This window comes from Somniosus microcephalus, chromosome 17 (assembly GCF_052327205.1).
Source record: "Somniosus microcephalus isolate GS21.2 chromosome 17, FLI_Smic_1.0, whole genome shotgun sequence".
In the NCBI taxonomy this organism is placed as follows: domain Eukaryota; kingdom Metazoa; phylum Chordata; class Chondrichthyes; order Squaliformes; family Somniosidae; genus Somniosus; species Somniosus microcephalus.
Genome location: NC_141003.1, coordinates 66,648,190 through 66,673,077, shown reverse-complemented (window position 1 = coordinate 66,673,077; position 24,888 = coordinate 66,648,190). Strand labels below are relative to the sequence as shown.

The window sequence follows — 24,888 nt, the reverse complement described above, 5'->3', positions numbered from 1 at the left end:
CCTGCTCCGCCATTCAATGAGATCATGGCTGATCATCCAAATTCAGTACCCTGTCCCTGCCTTCTCCCCATATCCCTTGAACCCTTTAGCCTTAAGAAATATATCTAACTCCTTCTTGAATATATTTAATGAATTGGCCTCAACTGCCTTCTGTGGTAGAGAATTCCACAGGTTCACCACTCTTTGGGTGAAGAAATTCTTCCTCATCTCTGTCCTAAATGGCTTACCCCTTATCCTTAGACTGTGACCCCTGGTTCTGGACTCCCCAGCCATCGGGAACATCCTTCCTGCATCAAGTCTGTCTAGTCCTGTTAGAATTTTATAAGTTTCAATGAGATCCCCCCTCATTCTCCTAAACTCCAGCGAGTATAAGCCCAATCGACCCAATCTCTCCTTGTACGTCATTCCTGCCATCCCAGGTATCAGTCTGGTGAATTTTCGCTGCACTTCCTCCATGGCAAGAACATCCTTCCTCAGATAAGGCGACCAAAACTGCACACAATACTCAAGGTGTGGTCTCACCAAGGCCCTGTACAACTGCAGCAAGACATCCTTGTTCCTGTACTCGAACCCTCTCGCTACGAAGGCCAACATACCATTTGCCTTCTTAACCGCCTGCTGCACCTGCATGCTTACCTTCAGCGACTGGTGCACAAGGACACCCAGGTCTCGTTGCACTTCCCCTTCTCCCAATCTATTGCCGTTCAGATAATCTGCCTTCCTATTTTTGCCACCAAAGTGGATAACCTCGCATTTATTCACATTGGGCAGATGCAGTATAATCACCCAACCTGTCCAAATCATACTGGAGTTTCTTGGCATCCTCCTCACAGCACACACGCCCACCCAGCTTTGTGTCGTCTGCAGACTTGGAGATATTACATCTAGTTCCCTCGTCTAGATCATTAATATATATTGTGAATAGCTGGGGTCCTAGGACTGATCCCTACGGTACCCCACTAGTCACTGCCCGCCACTCGGAAAAAGACCCGTATATTCCAACTCTTTGCTTCCTGTCTGCCAACTAGTTCTCTATCCAAGTCAGCACCTTGCCCCCAATCCCATGTGCCTTAACTTTACACGCTAATCTCTTATGCGGGACCTTATCGAAAGCCTTCTGAAAGTCCAAATACACCACATCCACTGGTTCTCCCTCATCTATTTTGCCAGTTACATCCTCAAAAAATTCCAGTAGATTAGTCAAGCACAATTTACCTTTTGTAAATCTATGTTGACTTTGTCCGATCCGGTCACTGTTTTCCAAGTGCTCTGCTATTACATCTTTTATAATGGACTCTAGCATTTTCCACACTACCGATGTCAGGCATGCCGGTCTATAATTCCCCGTTTTCTCTCTACCATCTTTTTTGAATAGTGGGGTAACATTAGCTACCCTCCAATCCATGGGAACTGTTCCAGAGTCTACAGAATTTTGGAAGATGACCAGCAATGCATCTACTATTTCTAGGGCCACTTCCTTAAGTACCCTAGGATGTAGATTATCAGGCCCTGGGGATTTATTGGCCTTCAATTCCATCAATTTCCCTAACACCATTTCCCTACAAATACTGATTTCTTTCAGTTCCTCCCTTTCATCAGACCCTATGTTCCCTGACATCTCTGGGAGGTTATTTGTGTCCTCCTTTGTGAAGACAGAACCAAAGTATGTATTTAATTGGTCTGCCATTTCTTTGTTCCCCATTATAAATTCTCCTGATTCTGACTGCAAGGGACCTACGCTTGACTTCACCAATCTTTTTCTCTTCACATATCTATAGAAGCTTTTATAGTCAGTCTTTATGTTCCCTGCAAGCTTACTCTCATACTCTATTTTCCCCCTCTTACTTAATCCCTTTATCCTCCTTTGTTGAATCCTAAACTGCTCCCAATCCTCAGGTTTGCTGCTTTTTCTGGCCAATTTATATGTCCTCTCCTTGGATCTTATGCTATCCCTAATTTCCCTTGTTAGCCACGGTTGATTCACCTTTTTTGTTTTATTTTTATGCTAAACAGGGATGAACAAATTCTGTAGTTCATCCATGCGATCTTTAAATGTTTGCCACTGCCTATCCACCGTCAACCCTTTGAGTAACATTCCCCAATCAATCCTACCCAACTCGCGCCTCATACCATCGTAGTTTCCTTTATTTAAATTCAGGACCCGAGTCTCAGAGTCAAATACTTCACTCTCCATCTTAATGAAGAATTCGATCATATTATGATCGCTCCGCCCCAAGGGGCCTCGAAGAACAAGATTGCTAATTATTCCTTTCTCATTACATAATACCCAGCCTAAGATGGCCTGATCTCTAGTTGGTTCCTCGACATATTGGTCCAGGAAACCATCCCGTATACTCTCCAGGAATTCCTCCTCCACAGTATTGTTACTAATTTGGTTAGCCCAATCTATATGTAGAGATGGGGTAGAGTGTACATGGACTATGGAAGGAGATTAAATGGGTGAGTGTAGCCGATGATGGGGCAGATTTGCACATAGTCTGTGGAAGGAGGGGGTATGAATGAAAATATATATATATTACATATTGCTATCGATATTTCTCTCCTCAACAGATAATCAGTTGAGCTGCTTTTTTAAGGTGGCACTTGACCCTGAATCAACTCCCCCCTCTTGCTGTCTATTCCACTTGTTCACTATCTTACAGGAGTGAAATTAGGTTTCTTCCTATCTATAGCCCTAGTGAAGGCTTGTGAATGTTATACCTGTGTCCTCTAGCCCTGTGATCATTGTCCACGCTAAATAACTTGTTTACTTCTACCTCAACAGCACCATCATTATTTTGAAGCCTTGTGCTATTTGTTTTATCTGCAGGAAGGAATTCCAGAAGACTCAGATGACTTCGGGGAGTTTCGGATGAGGGTGTCAGATCTTGTGAAGGATGTGATATTCCTGGTTGGGTCGATGGAATGTTTCACACAGGTGACACACCAGGTTCTCTAGGTTCAGGAAGAGTCTGAACGTGGACCATAATTTAAGGGGAATATTGTGTGCGTGCTTTAGGTTTGACTCCTGAAGGTACTAACTAATGCTGGGTTGCGATTCTATGGTTGCTGCATCTGTGAGCCTAGATAGTGGTGTTACGGCTATTTGGCTGTGGTGGCTGAACCTGATCCTGCCCTCACCAGATGTCCACATTTGTCCTGTCCAGCAGGGGTCACTGGATAGCCATTAGTCGAGAAACCCTGACTGATTTTTCTCTCCCTGAGCCAGTGGTCTGGGCTCGCACATGAAAGGTGCTGTGGTGAGGTAACGGTGAAAGGCCGCCACCAGTGGAACTAAGCTGGCAGGAGTCGGAACATTCAGGAGAAGAGAAAATTAGGAATATAAAGAGAGAATTGTCCCTCAAAATGACACACTGCAATCATTAGTGTATGAAGTTTTGTTACCTGCTATTTTAGCAGACATTGACCCATTTATAAATAGAGTTTAATGCCTCCTTTACTACAGCGGGCAAGGGAATCCATATGAAAGCAGTGTCATTCCACGGCCCAAGAGTGTTGAGGGAGAGTGTGCATGTGCTGCGTAAAGACATAAATGGGTGGATAGAGTCCATGATAGGATAGAGTGTACATCGGTTGTGGAAGGAAATTAAATTGGTGGGTAGGCCCATCATGATAGGGTAGAGTGTACATGGGATGTGGAAGGAGATTAAATGGATAAATGGAGTCCATGTTGAAGTAACCTCTACTTGCATTTATATAGTGCCTTTAAGAACATAAGAAATAAGAGCAGGAGTAGGCCATACGGCCCCTCGAGCCTGCTCCGCCATTCAATAAGATCATGGCTGATCATCGACCTCAACTCCACTTTCCTGCCCGATCTCCATATCCCTTGATTCCCCTAGAGTCCAAAAATCTATCTGTCTCCGCCTTGAATATATTCAAAGACTCAGCATTCACAGCCCTCTGGGGCAGAGAATTCCAAAGATTCACAACCCTCTGAGTGAAGAAATTTTTCTTCATCTCAGTCTTAAATTGCCTACCCCTTATCCTGAGACTATGCCCGCTAGTTCTAGACACTCCAGCCAGGGGAAACAACCTCTCAGCACCTACCCTGTCAATCCCCTTCAGAATCTTGTATGTTTCAATGAGATCACCTCTCATTCTTCTAAACTCCAGAGAATATTGGCGCCAATATACTCAATCTCTCCTCATAGGACAGCCCTCTCACCCCAGGAATCAATCTAGTGAACCTTCGTTGCACTGCCTTGAAGACAAGTATATCCTTCCTTAGATAAGGAGACCAAAACTGTGCACAGTACTCCAGGTGTGGTCTCACCAAGGCCCTGTACAATTGTAGCAAGACTTCCTTACTCTTGGGCTCCAACCCCCTTGCAATAAAGACCAACATGCCACTTGCCTTCCTTATTGCTTGCTGTACCTGCATGCTAACTTTCTGTGTTTCTTGCACGAGGACACCCAAATCTCTCTCAACACCAACATTTGAAAGTTTCTCACCATTTAAAAAATATTCTGTTTTTCTATTCTTCCTACCAAAGTGATTAACCTCACCTTTCCCTACATTATACTCCATCTGCCACCTTACTGCCCACTCACTGAGTCTATCTATATCCCTTTGCAGACCCTTTGTGTTCCCCTCACAGCTTACTGTCCCACCTAGCTTTGTATCAGCAGCAAACTTGGATACATTACACTCGGCCCTTTCATCTAGGTCATTAATATAGATTGTAAATAGCTGAGGCCCCAACACTGATCCTTGCGGCACCCACTAGTTACAGCCTGCCAACCTGAAAAGGATTTGTTTATCCCTACTCTCTGTTTTCTGTCTGTTAACCAAACCTCTATCCATGCTACTATATTACCCCCCAACCCCATGAGCCCTTATCTTGTGTAATAACCTTTTTATGTGGCACCTTATCGAATGCCTTTGGAAATCCAAATACACAACATCCACTGGTTCCCCATTATCTACCCTGCTAGTTACATCCTCAAAAACTCTAATACATTTGTCAGACATGATTTCCCTTTCATAAAACTATGTTGATTCTGCCTAATCATGTTATGATTTTCTAAGTGCCCTGATACCATTCCTTAACAATGGATTCCAGCATTTTCCCAAAGACTGATGTCAGACTAACTGGTCTGTAGTTCCCAGTTTTTTCTCTCCCACCTTTCTTGAGTAGCGGGGTTACATTTGCGACCTTCTAATTCGCTGGGACCATTCTAGAATCTAGGGAATTTTGGAAGGAAACCTTAGGACAAGCTTGGCCACAGAGGTACGTTTTAAGTAGCGTTTTAAAGGAGGAGAAAAGGCAGAGAGATTTAGGAAGGGAATTCTAGAGCTTGAGGCCGAGACAGATGAAAGCATGGCCGCCAGTGGTGGCGTGAAGGAAATCAGGGATGCACAAGAGGCCAGAATTAGCGCAACGCAGAGTTCTCGGAGGGTCGTAGGGCTAGACTTGGATGTGGAAGGTGATTAAATAGGAAACGAGATTCCATGATAGGGTAGAGTGTATATCAAAAGAGCGCATTTGTGAGCAAAATGCCCGTCACCTGTTCCATTTCTTTTAAATTACCGTAAAATAATTCGAGTTAAGATGCAGATTAGCCATGATCTAATTGAATGGCGGATCAGGCTCGAGGGGCTGAATGACCTACTCCTGTTTCTATGTTCCTAATAGTTTTTTTGTATAGGTTTTTATTTAATGGTATTGTAATGTCTTATTTATCTTCTAAGCTCTATTCTACACTGAAAGGCAGTGGGCCATCCTGGGAGATCACTGAAGCTGTCCTCTTCATCATGGCTTCCATAGCGAAGAGCGTAGATCCGTAAGTAGTTGGAAAATGAATAGAATTATAGAATTCTGGAAATGTCATTGCAGAAGGAGTGCTTTTTGAAGCATGTATTGCTCCCCATCAGGCTAGCTGTCATTTCCCTGCTCTTTCCTCATCCCCTTTTAATATCTTTCTTTCTCATTTTCTCCCTTAAATATGATTGACTCTGCTTCAAGCCACTTGTAATATATTCTAATAACCCTTTGTATGAAAAAATTCCTTCGCTCCCCTCTACATTTTTGATACTAATCCTGAGTTCATGCCCCACTGATCAGTGGAAATAATCTTTCACTATTTATTCTCGAGTCCTTCTCTTGTAACTTATCCCATGACTCTGTGAATCTTTGGGTGAAAATGTTTTGCCTTTCTTACTCCTAACTTAATTTTTAACTTGTGTCGCCTGGGATTTGAGCCCTGTGGCCCAGTGAGCAATTTACTAAGATCGGCTTTGTTAAGTCCCTTAACAATCTTTAAGAACTTTATTAGGTTACCTTGAAGTCCATTTCTTTTAGAAAAGGGGAAGGGGAAGTCGAGTGAGAAAGTACATTTTGTTCAAGGTGCACCTGTTATTATAGGGATAGGATTATATTGTTACCTAAAAAAAAAAACCAGTCCGGATCATATTCCTGATTGCTGTCTCATGATTCCCTGCTGGATTGTGCATATGTGTGGACATTAGTTGAAGGTAGGCTTGCACTCAGCTGCTAAGACTCATGGTCAAAGTGAATTAGTGGGTGTTTGGGCGGGAGACAAGAGGTGCCTCATTTTAAATTGGCCTGATGGCCATTGTGGAGCTACCCCCCCCTCCCCATGAATGCCAGGCTGCCGGCTGTGAGGATTTCCCAGTAGTTTCTGGGGTCGGGCAGCTCAGGTGCTTCTATCAGGCTGGTGAGAAGTTGCGGCTCCTAGAACTATTGAAACTTTTAATTAAAAAAGTCAAAGACATTTGAGATATTTTCTAATAGTCAGTTTGTCTCAGTTGGTCTTTCTCTCTCTCTGCAATCAAAGGTGGCGGGTTCAGGCCCCATTCCCAAGATTTGATCATGCAGTTTACACTGACACACCAATGCAGTATTGAGGGTGTGTTACTTTGTCACAGGGTCATCTCTTGGGATGCTGTGTTACACAGAGGGGCCCACTGTCCCATCTGCCTGTTCAGGTTGATGTTACGGATCCCGTGGCACAATTCGAAGAATAGTTGGGCGTTCTCCCGGTGTTTCCCCCCCCCCCCCCCCCCCCCACACCTCAACCAAGACCAACAAAAACAGGTCATTCATCCAATTGCTGTTAGTGGGACCTTGCTGTGTGCAAAATGGTTGCTGCATTTCCCTACATAACTTACTGCACTTGAAAGTAAATTCAGTGCATCTGACGGGATTTGGATAGTTTTTTGAGATGCAATGAGGCACTTTATGTAAGAATACTCGTATAACCATTGCAAAAGATTAAATATAGACAAACAAAATCCCTATTTGCTAATCTAATTCTTTGTGCTTTTTTTTGTCATTGCAGCGACAATAACCCTACCTTGGCTGAAGTGCTTGAGGCTGTGGTCCAGCTCCCAGACACTGTGCACATTGCAGTCCGATTCACTAGCATTGAACTGGTCGGAGAACTGAACGAGGTTGTTGATAGAAATCCCAGATTCTTAGGTGTGTAAAATCATTGTACAGCAACTGTGATGGATAAAGTTCCGCTTTTGTGTGCTCTGTGCCTGTCTTGAGAAGATAGGAGCAGTAGGCCATTCGGCCCCTGGAGCCCGCTCCGCTATTTAATGAGATCATGGCTGATCACCCAAATTCAGTACCCTGTCCCTGCTTTCTCCCCATATCCCTTGATTCCTTTAGCCTCAAGAAATATATCCAACTTCTTCTTGAATATATTTAATGAATTGGCCTCAACTGCCCTGTGTGGCAGAGAATTCCACAGGTTCACCACTCTCTGGGTGAAGAAATTCCTCCTCATCTCTGTCCTAAATGGCTTACCCCTTATCCTTAGACTGTGACCCCTGGTTCTGGACACCCCGGCCATCGGGAACATCCTTCCTGCATCTAGTCTGTCTAGTCCTGTTAAAATTTTATAAGTTTCAATGAGATCCCCTCTCATTCTTCTAAACTCTAGCAAATATAAGCCTAATCGACCCAATCTCTCCTCATACGTCATTCCTGCCATCCCAGGTATCGGTCTGGTGAATCTTCGCTGCACTCAATTCAATTCAATTCAAATCGCTTTATTGGCATGACAAGGTACATCTTATGTTGCCAAAGCATCGAAAAACATTTATGGTTGAACACATAAACGCAGATCTATCCATACAGTGTATAAACAGATATATCCCGGAGTGTCTCCATGGTAAGAACATCCCTCCTCAGATAAGGCGACCAGAACTGCACACAATACTCAAGGTGTGGTCTCACCAAGGCCCTGTACAACTGCAGCAAGACATCCTTGCTCCTGTACTTTGTCGCAGTGTGGGATGTGACGCCATTTTCTTTCTGCCTGGTGGGAGGAGGTCGCGGGTTTGGAAGGTGCTGTTGAAGAGCAGGGAGTTCTGGTGTTCTTCAACCAACACCAGCCATGAAATGGTTTAACTGGTAGATAAGTACATGGTGGAGAAAGGAATCAAAGGATATGTTGTAAGGGTTAAGTAGAGTGGGAGGAGGCTCGTGTGGAGCATAAACACCGGTTTCTGTGCTGTAAATACCGTGTAATTCTATGGTCCCTCATCTCACAGCTCTTTGTAGGATGTTACTGGTGTACAGTGGCTGCTGCATTTACCTCCCTTGACTGCACTCCAGAAAGTCTCTCATTGTGTGAAATATTTTGAAGTGTTCCAACTGATAAAACACTATATAGTTGGGAGTATTTCTTGCTTTCGGTTGTCTATATTGTGAATAAATAGTCAAATAGCATTATTGTACATAATTCTTAGACTATCAGTGGGTTTTTTTGGATTGAAATTTAGAGTAGTCCCCTGGTTGATCATCTCCCCACAATAACCCAGGGTCACTGAAACCATGATACAGCACAGAAGGAGGCCATTCAGCCCGTTGTACCTGTGTCGGCTCTTTGAAAGAACTATCCAAATAGTCCCACTAACCCCTGCTCTTTTCCCCATAGCCCTGAACATTTCTCCTTTTATGGTATATATCCAATTCCCTTTTGAAAGTTACTATTGAATCTGCTTTCACCACCTTTTCAGACCGTGCATTCCAGATCATCATAACTCGCTGCGTAAAAAAAATTCTCCTCAACTCCCACTTGGTTCTTTTGTCAATTACCTTAAATCTGTGGATCATGGTTACCGACCCTCCTGCCAGTGGTAGAACTCGTACCATTTGTTCGCCTGAGATCAGAGAGCTCAGCACAGGTGGACGATTTGAAGCCTGGACTTAGCCTGTACAGGTCAGCTACTTGAAGGCTAAACTCTGGAGACTTCAGTGATCACTTTCAGCTTGTTCTTCTATCAGTTAAATCTTCTTTCAAAAATATCTCTAGAAAAGAGAAGGCTGAGGGGTGACCAGATAGAGGTCTTTTAAAATTATGAAGTAGTTTGATAGGGTAGACGTAGAGATGATTCCACTGGTGGGGGAGTCCAAAACTAGGGGCCATAAATATTAAATAGTCACTAATAAATCTAATAAGGAATTCAGGAGAACCTTCTTTACCAGAGAGTGATGAGAATCTGGAACTTACTACCGTGTGGAGTAGTTGAGACGAATAGCGTGGATGCCTTTAAGGGGAAGCTGGATAGGAACATGAGGGAGAAAGGAATAATATGATAGAATTCTTCATTAAGATGGAGAGTGAAATAGTTGACTCAGAGACTAGGGTCCTGAATTTAAATAAAGGAGACTACAATGGTGTGAGGTGCGAGTTGGGTAGGATTGATTGGGGAATGTCACTCAAAGGGTTGACGGTGGATGGGCAATGGCAAACATTCAGAGATCGCATGGATGAACTACAGAATTTGTTCATCCCAGTTTGGCATTAAAAATAAAACAAAAAAGGTGACTCAACCGTGGCTAACAAGGGAAATTAGGGATAGCATAAGATCCAAGGAGAGGACATATAAATTGGCCAGAAAAAGCAGTAAACCTGAGGATTGGGAGCAGTTTAGGATCCAAAAAAAGAGGACAAAGGGATTAATTAAGAGGGGGAAAATAGAGTATGAGAGTAAGCTTGCCGGGAACATAAAAACTGACTGTAAAAGCTTCTATAGATATGTGAAGAGAAAAAGATTGGTGAAGTCAAACGGAGGTCCCTTGCAGTCAGAATTGGGGGAATTTATAATGGGGAACAAAGAAATGGCTGACCAATTAACTTTGGTTCTGCCTTCACAAAGGAGGACACAAATAACCTCCCCAAGATGTCGGGGAACATAGGGTCTAATGAAAGGGAGGAACTGATAGAAATCAGTATTTGTAGGGAAATGGTGTTAGGGAAATTGATGCGATTGAGGGCCGATAAATCCCCAGGGCCTGATCATCTACATCCTAGGGTACTTAAGGAAGTGGCCCTAGAAATAGTAGATGCATTGCTAATCATCTTCCAACATGCAATAGACTCTGAAACAGTACCCATGGATTGGAAGGTAGCTAATGTTACCCCACTGTTCAAAAAGGGTGGTAGAGAGAAAACGGGGAATTACAGACCGGTAAGCCTGACATCGGTAGTGGGGAAAATGCTAGAGTCCATTATAAAGGATGTAATAGCAGAGCACTTGGAAAAAAGTGATCGGATCAGACAAAGTCAACATGGATTTACAAAAGGTAAATCATGCTTGACTAATCTACTGGAATTTTTTGAGGATGTAACTGGTAAAATAGATAAGGGAGAACCAGTGGATGTGGTGTATTTGGACTTTCAAAAGGCTTTTGATAAGGTCCCGCATAAGAGATTAGCGTGTAAAATTAAGGCACATGGGATTGGGGGCAAGGTATTGACTTGGATAGAGAACTGGTTGGCAGACAGAAAGCAAGGAGTTGGAATAAACAGGTCTTTTTCCGAGTGGAAGGCAGTGACTAGTGGGGTACCGCAGGGATCGGTCCTAGGACTCCAGCTATTCACAATATATATTAATGATCTGGATGAGGGAACTAGATGTAATATCTCCAAGTTTGGAGACGACACAAAGCTGGGTGGCCGTGTGTGCTGTGAGGAGGATACCAAGAAACTCCAGTATGATTTGGACAGGTTGGGTGATTGGGCAGAAGCATGGCAAATGCAATATAACGTGGATAAATGCGAGGTTATCCATTTTGGTGTCAAAAACAGGAAGGCAGATTATTATCTGAATGGCAATAGATTGGGAGAAGGGGGAGTGCAACAAGACCTGGGCGTCCTTGTGCACCAGTCGCTGAAAGTAAGCATGCAGGTGCAGCAGGCGGTTAAGAAGGCAAATGGTATGTTGGCCTTCGTAGCGAGAGGGTTTGAGTACAGGAACAAGGATGTCTTGCTGCAGTTGTACAGGGCCTTGGTGAGACCACATCTTGAGTATTGTGTGAAGTTTTGGTCACCTTATCTGAGGAAGGATGTTCTTGCCATGGAAGGAGTGCAGCGAAGGTTCACCAGGCTGATACCTGGGATGGCAGGAATGACGTATGAGGAGAGATTGGGTCGATTGGGCTTGTACTCGCTGGAGTTTAGAAGAATGAGAGGGGATCTCATCGAAACTTATAAAATTCTAACAGGAGTAGACAGACTAGATGCTGGAAGGATGTTCCTGATGGTCGGGGAGTTCAGAACCAGGGGTCACAGTTTAAGGATAAGGGGTAAGCCATTTAGGACTGAGATGAGGAGGAATTTCTTCACCCAGAGAGTGGTGAACCTGTGGAATTCTCTACCACAGAAGGCAGTAGAGGCCAATTCATTAAATATATTCAAGAAGGTGTTGGATATATTTCTTAAGGCTAAAGGGATCAAGGGATATGGAGAGAAGGCAGGAACGGGGTACTGAATTTGGATGATCAGCCATGATCTCATTGAATGGCGGAGCAGGCTCAAGGGGTCGAATGGCCTACTCCTATCTTCTATGTTTCTATGAATAGAAGGATATGTTGATAGGGTTGATGAAGTAAGGTGGGAGGAGGCTGCCGGTGTTTATGCTCCACACCATCGACTAGTTCGACCAAATGGCCTGTTTCTGTGCTGTAAATTCTATGTATAACAAATAAATAAATAAACCACAAAGTAATCTTGTGTTTTGCTGTCTCCACCCCCCCCCCCCCCCCCCCCCCCGCAGATCCAGTGTTAAATTATTTAATGAAGGGACTGCGGGAGAAAACACTCGCATCAGCATCAGCCAAAGCTATTCAAAACATCTGCTCCTCCTGCCGCGATCACATGACTCAGCACTTTGAGGGCCTCCTGGAAATCGTTCGTTCCCTCGACACCTTCAGCCTCTCGCACGAAGCTGCCATAGGCCTCTTGAAAGGTATTTGAAATCTTCATCTGGAGAATGACTTGCATCATGTACACTAGGCATCGCGTTGGATAGTGGCTGTTGCACTAGATGTGTTTGTACCCTAACCGAAGTCTGAAAATGATGCACACTGTAATGTTTGTAAGCTGCCAATTCCCTCTTTCCTTCTCTTTCCCATTGCTCCGGTTGTCTGGACAAGTCTAGTAAGTCTCCCAATTATTATTTCCCCATACGTTTCAGATCGATCACTCGGAGAGGACTAACCTATTGCAAAAAGTATACGAATTATCAACTGATTATGGTCAGGCCTCCACTTACTTAGTAGTCGAAAGATTAATTTGAAAGCGGTGCTGTAATTAGAATTTTAGCGAAGTGTGGAGGTGGGTGTGTGAAATCTTATTACTTCCGCTGAGAAGATATCCAGCAGCACAATTTACAGATTTTGTACCTTCAGGCTCGTCTGCAATGAGCATTTAGAACTGAGAACGCTTGGTAAAAGTAAGTGAAATAAGTTTAGTGACAACATTGATCAGAGTTCAGGCAGTGCCTGTGAGCACCGGACACTGTGTTTGCACTTATGTTTGGTGTTAAATATATTTTTGAACTGAACTAACACGTGTGTATAGCTGTGGCTCAGTTGGTAGCACTTTCGCCTCTGAATACGAAGGTTCTGGGTTCAAGCCCCACTCCGAGACCTAAGCACATAATCTAGGCTGACACTCCCAGTGTAGTACTGAGGGAATGTTGCACTGTCAGAGATGCCATCTTTCAAATGAGGCCCCGTTTGCCCCCTCAGGTGGATGTAAAAGACCCCATGGCACTAGTTTGAAGAAGAACAGGGGAGTTCTCCCTCGTGTTGTGGCCAATATTTATCCCTCAACTAACATAACCAAGAACAGATTATCTGATGATTATCATATTCCTGTTTGTGGAAGCTTGCTGTGTGCAAATTGGCTGCCGCGTTTCCTACATTAGAACAGTGATTGCACTTCAAAAACAAAGTACTTAATTGGCTGTAAAGCGCTTTGGGACGTCCTGAGGTCGTGGAAGGTGCTATATAAATGCAAGTCTTTTATCTGCTTTGGCATCTTTGTGGGGCCGGGAGAATCATTTTAAAGAATCAAATTCAATGTTGTTGCACTACTGTACAGCAAACCCAGACTCTGGGCCTCGCTGATGTAATTGGGCAGCTTTGACCTAACTCTGCCTTCAAGTACCTCTGTGTATCTGTCCAGGCCCAAAAGTTGAGGGGCAGAGGGGAGGGTCTCAGCCACTTGCTGTGAAGTAATTGGAACCAAAAGTCTAGTTTCTGCAGAGAGTAGAGTTTGAGAGAACTGCCTAGAAGGCTGCTAGATGGGGTTGAGATCTATCCACTGAGGGATGTGATTTGTTGGGCCTGATGATCACCTTTTGTGCCTTACATTAAAATTACCCCCGGTATTTTTTTTAGTAACACGCTAGGCAGGAAATGGGCATGTTCAATGGGGAGTAATATGGGGCAACGTGTAAAACGGGCGGCTGACCTGAACCCACCTGTTTCCTGCCCAGCAGGTTAGGTTAAAATGACCTACCACTGCTTTTGTCACTTCCACATGTATATTTTATTCTGTATTTAAAGGACCTAAAAACTGGTTTGTAGGTACGGCTGGTAGTACCTGGCTGGAGGGCTGATTATAATGCTGTGACTTGTTCGATGTGTATCAGTGGTGTTTTTTTTAACAATATAAATGTTCTTTTCTTGCGACAGGCACAGCACTTGTTCTCTGCCGGCTTCCACTGGAGAAGATCACACAATGTCTCAGCGAGCTGTGTGCCGTACAAGTCATGGCACTGAAAAAGGTAAGCGAGCAGAGTCCGAAAATGGGCAACGGTTAGAGCAGTACCCCTTCACCCGAGTCCAGCCCAAACTTATGACACACAACTCTGCTCTTCCTCTCTGCTGGCTGCAGGTGTCTGGGACGGTCCCGACCCAATTTCTGGTGGGCTTTCCATCTCTAATAACACTCTCGTGTGAAACAATGTCTTCAGACTCGCCCCCACTGCCTGTTCAAGCCCCGGCTCTTCAGGTTCTAAGCACAATTTGTTTTACTTACAGCTCCTGGCACAAGAGCCCGGCAATGGCCTCGCTACGGATCCCACCATATGGCTGGATCGGCTGGCTATTATTTTTAGGTACGGCTGTGTTTATTCAAAACATTCTCTCTCGCCCTGTTGTAATGGTGCAGTTGCTATCTCTATAGTGCTATTGTAATGGCCCAGTTACAATCCCTGTCATGCTGTTGTAATGGTGCAGTTACATTCTCTATCGTACTGTTGTAATGGCGAAATTTGTGTGTGACCAGTCAGAGAGAAAAGCAAATGTTGGAAATCTGAAGTAAAAGCAGAAAAGCATACAAAAACAAGGAAGTTGTGCTAAACCTTTGTAAGTCATTGGTTAGGTCTCAACTGGAGTATTGTGTCCAATCCTGGGCATCACACTTTAGGAAGGATGTCAAGGCCTTGGAGAGGGTGCAGAGCAGATTTACTAGAATGGTACTAGAGATGAGCGGCTTCAGTTATGTGGAGACACTAGAGAAACTGGGATTGTCCTCCTTAGAGCAGAGAAGGTTAAAGGGAGATTTCATAGAGGCATTCAAAATTGTGAAGGGTTTAGATAGAGCAAATAAGGAGAATGTGTTTCCAGTGGAAGGAGGGTCGATAACCAGAGGACACAGATTTAAGATAATTGACAAAAAAAACCAGAGGGGAGACGAGCAGATATTTTTTATGCAGCGAATTGTTGTGATCTGGACTGCATTGCCTGAAAGGGCAGTGGAAGCAGATTCAGTGATAACTTTCAGAGAATTGGATAAATACTTTAAAAAGAAAAATTTGCAGGGCTGTGGGGAAAGAGCAGGGGAGTGGGACTACTAATTGGATAGCTCTTTCAAAGGGCCGGCACAGTCAAGTTGGGCCGAATGGCGGCCTCCTATGCTGTAAGATTCTGTGATTCTATGAAATGGTCACTGAGCATCCGGAAGAGAAGACAGGTTAGCAATTTGAGCATGGGTCTCCAGCACAGCGGTTCTGATCAACAGAGGTAGGTCCCACCCAGAGCGTTAACGATGCTCTTTCAGATGGTGAGCAACTTGCATTTCGCCCATTTTTGCTTCTGTTAAACCTCTTGTAAGCAGGCCTGGTGGAGGCTCGGGAGCTCAAATGTTCATCAGATGAGTTGTTTTAAGATATGTCCCTCTCTCCCCTCAGTTTTGTTGTGGGAGGAGTCACTCGTGCAGCCTGTTATATAATAATCTGTCTCGGCAATGGCCAATTTATATTGAAGTCATTTTTAATGGGAAGTAGTAGCAATGCTGTAAACCTCCACCTTTCTAAAGTAGAGTGCAGAAGGGAAGCTCTTGTTATTATAACCCTGTCCGTCAAATTAAACTTCTAAAAACACAAGATAAAATATTCTCTCTGGACTGGTTTGATGCATCGGCATCAATAAGCTGTAGGAAACAGATTAAAACCCCGCACTTGAGGCCAGTATTTTTCAGTGTTGTGGAATGTGCTTAATCCAGCGTCTGGGCTGTCTCCCACCACCAGTGACAGACCTGTACCCACCAGGGCTTCACCCCACGATTACACAATCCAAAATCCCCCCTCCAGACGCGGCTCACATTTACAAGAGCAAAATCTCCAGTTTTTTTTTTAATACAGTTAAGTAGCCATAGTATGAATATTTCACACGGCTCTACTGAGATCCCAGTAATCATCGTCCCTGGTGCATGCTATACTTTCCAGTCTGTACCCACGTGGGTTGTACCAGCCCCGATCTTACACCTGCCCATTCCTTTACATCGTCGACCCATGTTCTTGATCTGTTACCATCAAATATTCAAGATAGTAAAACCGCAATATCTTTTCCTGACTCCCAAATAACGTGCCCACATGTTGTCTCATGGTGATCAGCCTCGTTGCTCCTTGTGTTAGTTGAAGAACCCGCTCGTTGGTCAGTCATGTCCAGTCAATTTGCAGCCTCCGTTTGTAGCACCAGAACTCGATCATATCCAGTCATCTTAGTTCAGCGTTCACGATCCAGCTGTCCTATCCGTGCAACGCTGTTCACAAAACTAATCAGTGTCAAGAAGCAGCATCCATATCATTGATCTGTGAGCTGTTCTATCATGGCCATAATCACAAGAATTTTCAAGCTGCAGGAATGTGCTTCCCCCTGTAATGAAGATGTTCCTCCCTTTTCCATACTGCGGGTAACACACTCGCAGGGCTCTGCTTGAGGCAGTCGATAAGCGGCACGAGTGTGCGGCTCCGTCACGGTGCCCGCTACGATTATCACTTCTCTGCCCTCTCAGTTCTCTGAACCTTGCCACAGTGACCAGCAGGCTCAATGACCTGGAGCTCCCTCACTGGCACAGCTCCCATACCTTTTTAAGGTCTGTTTCTGTTTCCTTTTCTCCTGGTCTCCACGCATGTTCCACATGCCAGTAGCTCTCCTATAGTATGGCTCTGCTCACAGGCGGCCTGGGACCGGCACTCCGTCTTGTGCTCCCTGCACCCGCTCTAAACGCCTCGCCCCAGGGCAGCAAGGCTGAAGTCAGGACCTTCGCTCTTGGAGCTGTGAATCCACTCCCTGTCCTGCATGCTGTACTGAGCTTCGCTCTTACTCAATCCCCTACAGCTGTGCAGTTGCTGGTTTTATATTCTGCCGTAGTCAGCAATGAAACAGCCAAAGATTCTTCCCCCACACCACCTCTGTATCAAGGTCAAACTGATAGTCTTATCAAGAACAGGATGATATTGTAATATTGTCCATCTCCGCCCTTACCTCAACTTATCTGCTGCCGATACCCTCACCCTTTATCACCTCTGGATTTGACTATTCCAACGCACTCCTGGCTGGCCTCCCTAGTTCTACCCTCCATAAACTTGTCATCCAAAACTCTGCCGCCCGTGTGCTAACTCGCACCAAGTCCCGCTCACCCATCTCCCCTGTGCTTGCTGACCTACATTAAGCAACGCCTCAATTTTAAAATTGTCATCCTTGTTTTCAAATCCCTCCATGGCTTTGCCCTTCCTTATCTCTGTAATCTCCTCCAGCCCTATAATCTCCCTAGACCTTTGCGCGCTGCCTATTCTGGCCTTTTGAACATCCCCGATTTTAATTGCTCCACCATTGGTGGTTGTGCCTTCAGCTGCCTCGGTTTTAAGCCCTGGAATTCCCTCCCTAAATCTCTCCTCTTTCCCCCTTTAAGACGCTGCTTAAAACCCCTCTCTTCGACCAAGCTTTTGGTCATCCGCCCTAACATCTCCTTTATATGGCTTGGTGTCAGATTTTGGTTTTTTTGATGACACTCCTGTGAAGCACCTTGGGACATAGAAACATAGAAGATAGGAGCAGGAGTAGGTCATTCAGCCCTTCGAGCCTGCTCCGCCATTCAATGAGATCATGGCTGATCATCCAAATTCAGTACCCTGTCCTTGCCTTCTCCCCATATCCCTTGATCCCTTTAGCCTCAAGAAATATATCCAACTCTTTCTTGAATATATTTAATGAACTGGCCTCCACCGCCCTCTGTGGCAGAGTATTCCACAGGTTCACCACTCTCTGGGTGAAGAAATTCCTCCTCATTTCAGTCCTAAATGGCTTACCCCTTATCCTTGGACTATGACCCCTGGTTCTGGACTCCCCAGCCATCAGAAACATCCTTTCTGCATCTAGTCTGTCCAGACCTGACACAATTTTATAGGTTTTGATGAGATCCCCTCTCAATCTTCTAAACTCCAGTGAGTATAAGCCCAGTTGACACAATCTCTCCTCGTACGTCATTCCTGCCATCCCAGGTATCAGCCTGGTGAATCTTCGCTGCACTCCCTCCATGGCAGGAACGTCCTTCCTCAGGTAAGGTGACCAAAACTGCAGACAATACTCAAGGTGTGGTCTCACCAAGGCCCTGTACAACTGCAGCAAGACATCCTTGTTCTTGTACTCGAACCCACTTGCTACGAAGGCCAACATACCATTTGCCTTCTTAACCGCCTGCTGCACCTGCATGCTTACCTTCAGCGACTGGTGCACAAGAACACCCAGGTCTCTTTGCACTTCCCCTTCTCCCAATCTATTGCCATTCAAATAATAATCTGCCTTCCTGTTTTTGCCACCAAAGTGGATAACCTCACATTTATCCACATTATAGTACATTTGCCATGTTTCTGCCCAGTCACCCAACCTGTCCAAATCGTACTGGAGTTTCACGACATCCTCCTCACAGCATACCCTCCCACCCAGCTTTGTGTCGTCTGCAAATTTGGAGATATTACATCCAATTCCCTCGTCCAGATCATTAATATATATTGTGAACAGCTGGGGTCCTAGGATCGATCCTTGCGGTACCCCACTAGTCACTGCCTGCCACTCGGAAAACAACCCGTTTATTCCAACTCTTTGCTTTCTGTCCGCCAACCAGTTCTCTATCCAAGTCAATACCTTGCCCCCAATCCCATGTGCCTTAATTTTGCACGCTAACCTCTTATGCGGGACCTTATCGAAAGCCTTCTGAAAGTCCAGATACACCACATCCACTGGTTCTCCCTTATCTATTTTACCAGTTACATCCTCAAAAAATTCCAGTAGATTAGTCAAGCATGATTTACCTTTTGTAAATCCATGTTGACTTTGTCCGATCCTGTCACTGCTTTCCAAGTGCTCTGCTATTACATCTTTTATAATGGACTCTAGCATTTTCCCCACGACCGATGTCAGGCTTACCGGTCTATAATTCCCCGCTTTTTCTCTGCCACCTTTTTTGAATAGTGGGGTAACATTAGCTACCCTCCAATCCATGGGTACTGTTCCAGAGTCTATCGAGTTCTGGAAGATGACCAGCAATGCATCTACTATTTCTAGGGCCACTTCCTTAAGTACCCTGGGATGTAGATTATCAGGCCCTGGGGATTTATCGGCCTTCAGTCCCATCAATTTTCCTAACACCATTTCCCTACAAATACTGATTTCTTTCAGTTCCACCCTTTCATCAGACCCTATGTTCTGCGGTATTTCTGGGAGGTTATTTGTGTCCTCCTTTGTGAAGACAGAACCAAAATATGTATTTTGTTGGTCTGCCATTTCTTTGCTCCCCATTATAAATTCCCCCGATTCTGACTGCAAGGGACCTACGCTTGACTTCACCAATCTTTTTCTCTTTACATATCTATAAAAGCTTTTACAGTCAGTTTTTATGTTCCCTGAAAGCTTACTCTCCTATTCTATTTTCCCTTTCTTAATTAATCCCTTTGTCCTCCTTTGTTGAATCTTAAACTGCTCCCAATCCTCAGGATTATTGCTTTTTCTGGCCAATTTGTATGTCCTCTCCTTGGATCTTATGCTATCCCTAATTTCCCTCGTTAGCCACAGTTGAGTCACCTTTTTTGTTTTATTTTTATGCCAAACTGGGATGAACAACTTCTGTAGTTCATCCATTCGGTCTTTGAATGTTTGCCATTGCCTATCCACCGTCAACCCTTTGAGTGCCATTCCCCAATCAATCCTACCCAACTCGCTCCTCAGACCATCGTAGTTTCCTTTGTTTAAATTGAGGACCCTAGTTTCTGAGTCAACTACTTCATTCTCCATCTTAATGAAGAATTCGATCATATTATGATCGCTCCGACCCAAGGGGCCTCTCACAACAAGATTGCTAATTAATCCTTTCTCGTTACATAATACCCAGTCTAAGATGGCCTGATCTCTGGTTGGTTCCTCGACATATTGGTCCAGGAAACCATCCCGTAAACACTCCAGGAATTCCTCCTCCACAGTATTGTTACTAATTTGGTTAGCCCAATCTATGTGTAGATTAAAGTCACCCATGATAACTGCTGTGCCCTTATTGCACGCTTCTTTAATTTCCCTTTTAATGCCATCCCCAACCTCCGTCTTACTGTTTGGAGGCCTATATACCACTCCCACTAATGTTTTTTTCCCCTTAGTATTTCTCAATTCTACCCATACAGATTCCACATCATCAGAGCTAATATCCTTCATTACAATTGTGTTAATCCCTTCTTTAACCAGTAATGCTACCCCTGCTCCCTTTCCTTTTTGCCTATCTTTCCTGAATATCGAATACCCCTGGATGTTGAGTTCCCAGTCTTGGCCGTCCTTGAGCCACATTTCCGTAATCCCAACCAAATCATATTCGTTTACCTCTATTTGCGTTTACGTTTACATTTTATTTCGTTAACGACGCTATATAAATATAAGTTGTTGTTGGCACTGATTTATTATCTTTCCTTGCTCACTCCTGATGGTGTTGACTCTTGCAAGGCTACAGTTCCATGGGTGCTGATTGCTCTGGCACCTTAATTCTTGTGTGCAGCTGATGCAGTGATATTCAACCATGGAGGTATCACAACCATGTCCTTATCTGCCAGTTGCACACACTCCCTCTCACGCTCACAGTTCCCAGAAGCGGGAAGGAACATTGTGGTTTGTTGCTACAAACCAGCTGAGATCAGCTCACCCAGCACAGTGGCGATTAAACCTGGGACCTTCCTAGCTTGTATGACTCAGCTACTCGCAGCCCAAACCAGCTGATCCATCAGGGGAATGTCGTAATAAAAATAATCTTTATAACCCTGTGCCTGCAGTTTGCACATTCTCAGGCACCTTGCCAGCATTTACTGCCTTACAAAACAGGAACTGCACTAAGCGATTAACCCTTACTCTGCTGTACAAACTGCACTAAGCAATTAACCCTTAGCCTACTGTACAAACTGCACTAAGCAATTAACCCTTAGCCTACTGTACAAACTGCACTAAGCAATTAACCCTTAGCCTACTGTACAAACTGCACTAAGCGATTAACCCTTAGCCTGCTGTACAAACTGCACACAGCGATTAACCCTTAGCCTGCTGTACAAACAGCACACAGCAATTAACCCTTACCCTACTTTGGAACTACACACTGTTCTGCTCTCCGTGCAGTCGGTAGCAATTTAAATGATTGTACAGAAGTGAAATGATTTGGTGCCATTGAATTTAATAACTGATTTATACTGTGCAGCCTCTATAGCGCCGCCATTGCTCCACTGAGCTGTCGCCCCTTCACTGGGTATCTTGTTGGTTGCACTTAACTATTTTTTGTTCTGGCAAACTTGCACGCAATTGGCTTGTATTTTATATTCATAAAACAGCAACAAATCACGATGAAAAAACAACTTAAATTTATTTAGCGTCTTTAACATAGTAAAATGTCCCAAGGCACTTCACAGAAGCGATTATCAGACAAAGTCTGACACTGAGCCACATAGGAGATATTCGGAAAGGTGACCAAAAGCTTGGTCAAAGAGGTAAATTTTAAGAAGGAGAGAGAGCTAAAGAGGCGAAGAGGTTTAGGAAGGGAATTCCAGAGCTTAGGGCCTAGGCGGTTGAAGGTACGGCCACTGATAGTGGAGTAAAGGAAATCAGCGATACACAAGAGGCCAGAGAATGTAGCGATGAATTAGCAAGCAGGAATGATAGCCACCATTTTTTTTAAAAATGTAAAGCTTGGAATCAAAAATCAGTAACAGCTACCAGCAGAAAAAGGCAGCAAACTCGTCAAATTGCTCACAATATTTATTTTGAAAATGCTTTTTATTTTTGGGCTCCCCATTTAACTACCAGAAGGAAAGTTTGTAATATAAAGCCTTAAAGGTGGCTGGACCTTGTGCATTACAAGTGGGAGCAAAGCTGAGCAAAGCTATGTATTGGGTGACCAATTTCTGTTGAGCGAATCAACCACCCTTTTTATGGGTACCCAACTTGAATGCATATTGCTTTTAAGATGATGCTGGAAACACTCAGCAGGTCAGGCAGCCTCTGTGGAGAGAGAAACAGAGTTAATGTTTCAGGTCAATGACATTTCGTCAGAACTGGCTTTTGCTTTTAAAACCCAGCTTTAAAAGAAACACTTTGTTTCCCCCCCCCCCCCCCCCCCCCCCCCCGAATCCTTTCCGTGGAAAAGTGGTCAAAACATGCTGAAATGCAACAATTGGGTTTAAATATACTAACTAATTGCTGCAGAGGTATTTAGTAAAGAAAGATGCAAATGAGTAAAGATAATGCTATAGTTTCATATATTTCTTGGTCTTTGCTATGAAGAGGTACTCCATAAACAAATGGTAACAGTAAAGAACTGCTTCCCATGTTGCGTATGAAGATTTATCTATAAGTGTCGCATGTGATGGAGTAAATCTATTTATATATACTGCCAGTCGGTGAGGAAAAGGCTATTTATTTTCCAGGAAGCAATTAAAATTGGGGAAAAAAAACACCTCCTTCAGAGTCCGGGAGATCTCTTTGAAACATCTTTCCAAATTCTTTCTGTCATGATGTGCGCTCACCACAGCCTCCCCCCCCCCCCCGCAACTTACACACCTCTGCAGACTTGTGACTTGGTGTGACCAATGTGAGTGTTCAATGAGGTAAAGCGCTCGATGTCCAGCTGACCTGACACGGAGCAGTGCAATGATCCGACCATCTTGCCATCATTACCATCTGTGCCCAGCCACGCTAACTCGGTGTGAGCTGGATGTCCGACTACAGATCCTGAATACTGTTACTAATTTCCCCCCTGCGCCCATAATTGTCTTTTTTCTCCTATATTTAACACTTGTATAGAATGCGAGATGTGTTACTAATGATTTAACGTGATCACTTTTCAGGCACACAAATCCAATTGTCGAAAACGGACAGACGCATCCATGTCAGAAGGTGATACATGAAGTAAGTGCATGTGTCAGAACGGCACAGTCAGTGCTACCGATGGGTGAGTTGTTTATTGGGGGTATGGGATGTGTTTTTGGGTTGTTTAACTTACTACATTTTAACCCTCCCCCAACCCCATCTTGGAATTGACTCCTTTGTAAAATTGGATGGGGGGCGGGGGGGGGGGGGGGGCGGTGGTGGGAGAGAAGGGTTTGTGGTTTGACATGTCCGTTCCTGTTTTTTGTCCTTCTCCCTTCCCTTCATTGAATCTTGGTTGCATCAACATCACAGAGCCTGGTGGCCTGCAACTCGAGTCCTAGATACAAATGGAGTAGCAGCTAAGCAAGCTACAAGTGAAGGGTGATGGACTTCAGAGCTTAAACATTCACTCTCTCCACCACTGGCGCACTGTGGCTGCAGACTGTGTACTGTCTACAGGATGCACCGCAGCATCTCGCCAAGGCTTCTTCAGCAGCACCTCCTAAACTCTCAACCTCCACTGTCTAGACAAGAGCAACAGCTGCATGGGAAAACCATCACCTCCAAGTTCCCCTCCAAGTCGCACGCCATCCTGACTTGAACATATATCGGCCATTTCTTCATTGTCGCTGGGTCAAAATCCTGGAACTCCCTATCTAACAGCACTGTGGAAGCACCTTCACCATGCGGACTGAAGCAGTTCAAGAAGAAAGCCTACCATCACCATTTCAAGGGCAACTAGGGATGGGCAATTAGTGCCTGCCCTGCCAGCGTTGCCCATATCTCGAGAATGAATTTAAAAAAAAATATGGCCTTGTTCTCCCTTCCTTCCCTGTTTAATATCACTGGCTCCAGCCTTTCAGTAGACGAGGCCAGACTTAGTACATGGTGCCTGAGCTGTTACCTAATGTTCTCCTCAATTTTCTCCTTGTGGAAGCGGTGAGCTATAGATGCTATTTTCAATTGAACCCATCCCATTATGTTTCAGAACATGGTAATATGTGTGAGTTCACACTGCACAGTCCTCTTGCTGTTTGGCAGCTTGGCTCAGTTGAGTCAGATGGCCATGGGTTAAAGCCCCACTTCAGGACTTGAGTAGATATCCAGGCTGGTAGTGCAGCGCAGTACTGGGGGAGTGCTGCATTGCCGAAGGTGCTGCCCATCGATGAGATGTTGAACAAAGGCACTTGTCTGCCTGTTCGCTGGCTCAGATGGATGTCGAGGATCCCATTATATTATTTGGAGAGCGGGGAGTTATTCTGGTGTCCTGACCAACCATCACCCGCATCACCAAACATCAGATTATCTGATCATTCATCTCATTGCTCTTTGTGAGATGCCGCTTGTGCAGATTGGCTGCTGTGTTTGCTTTATTAACACAAGTCAGTGCAGTTGAAAAGTAATTCATTGTGTGAAGCGATCTCAGATGCTTTGATATGATAAGGCACTTTATAAATGAAAGTATTTACCCTTTTGTTTCTCCCACAAGCTGGAATGTGTGTGTAAATAAAGCAGACAAAGGCTCTGCGAGCCCGGGTTTGCTCAGACACCGTGTCCTGACCGTATACGCGAGTAGCCCACTCGAGCACTTCAGACCTCCTGGCTTCTGCCATTCATTGTTATTGTGGGAAGAGTTTTCTGCATCTCATAGAAATAGGAGGCGGCCATTCAGCCCCTCGAACATGTTCCGCCATTCAGTTAGATCATGGCTGATCTGTATTTTAACTTCATCTACCTGCCTTGGTTCCATAACTCTTAATACCCTTGTCTAGCAAAAATCTGATCAAACTCAGTGTTGAACTTTTCTATTGACCCCCAGTCTGACAGCTTTTGGGGGAGAGAGTTCCAGATTTCCACTATCCTATCCTAACACAAAAGACAGAAACATTATCAGGGAGCTCGGGGATAGAGATGCTTTACCCTA

General features: G+C 44.5%; 1 protein-coding gene across 1 annotated transcript in view; it reads left to right on the top strand.

Annotated features, from left to right (window-relative positions):
• tnpo3 (transportin 3) overlaps window positions 1-24,888 on the top strand; it is a 55,362-nt gene that overhangs the window by 8,487 nt on the left and 21,987 nt on the right. The window contains exons 5-11 of the mRNA XM_086010579.1: window positions 2,831-2,938; window positions 5,717-5,808; window positions 7,327-7,466; window positions 12,059-12,250; window positions 13,986-14,077; window positions 14,334-14,410; window positions 22,943-23,003. Of these exons, the coding sequence (XP_085866705.1) occupies window positions 2,831-2,938; window positions 5,717-5,808; window positions 7,327-7,466; window positions 12,059-12,250; window positions 13,986-14,077; window positions 14,334-14,410; window positions 22,943-23,003 (762 nt within the window). The remainder of the gene's footprint in view (window positions 1-2,830; window positions 2,939-5,716; window positions 5,809-7,326; window positions 7,467-12,058; window positions 12,251-13,985; window positions 14,078-14,333; window positions 14,411-22,942; window positions 23,004-24,888) is intronic.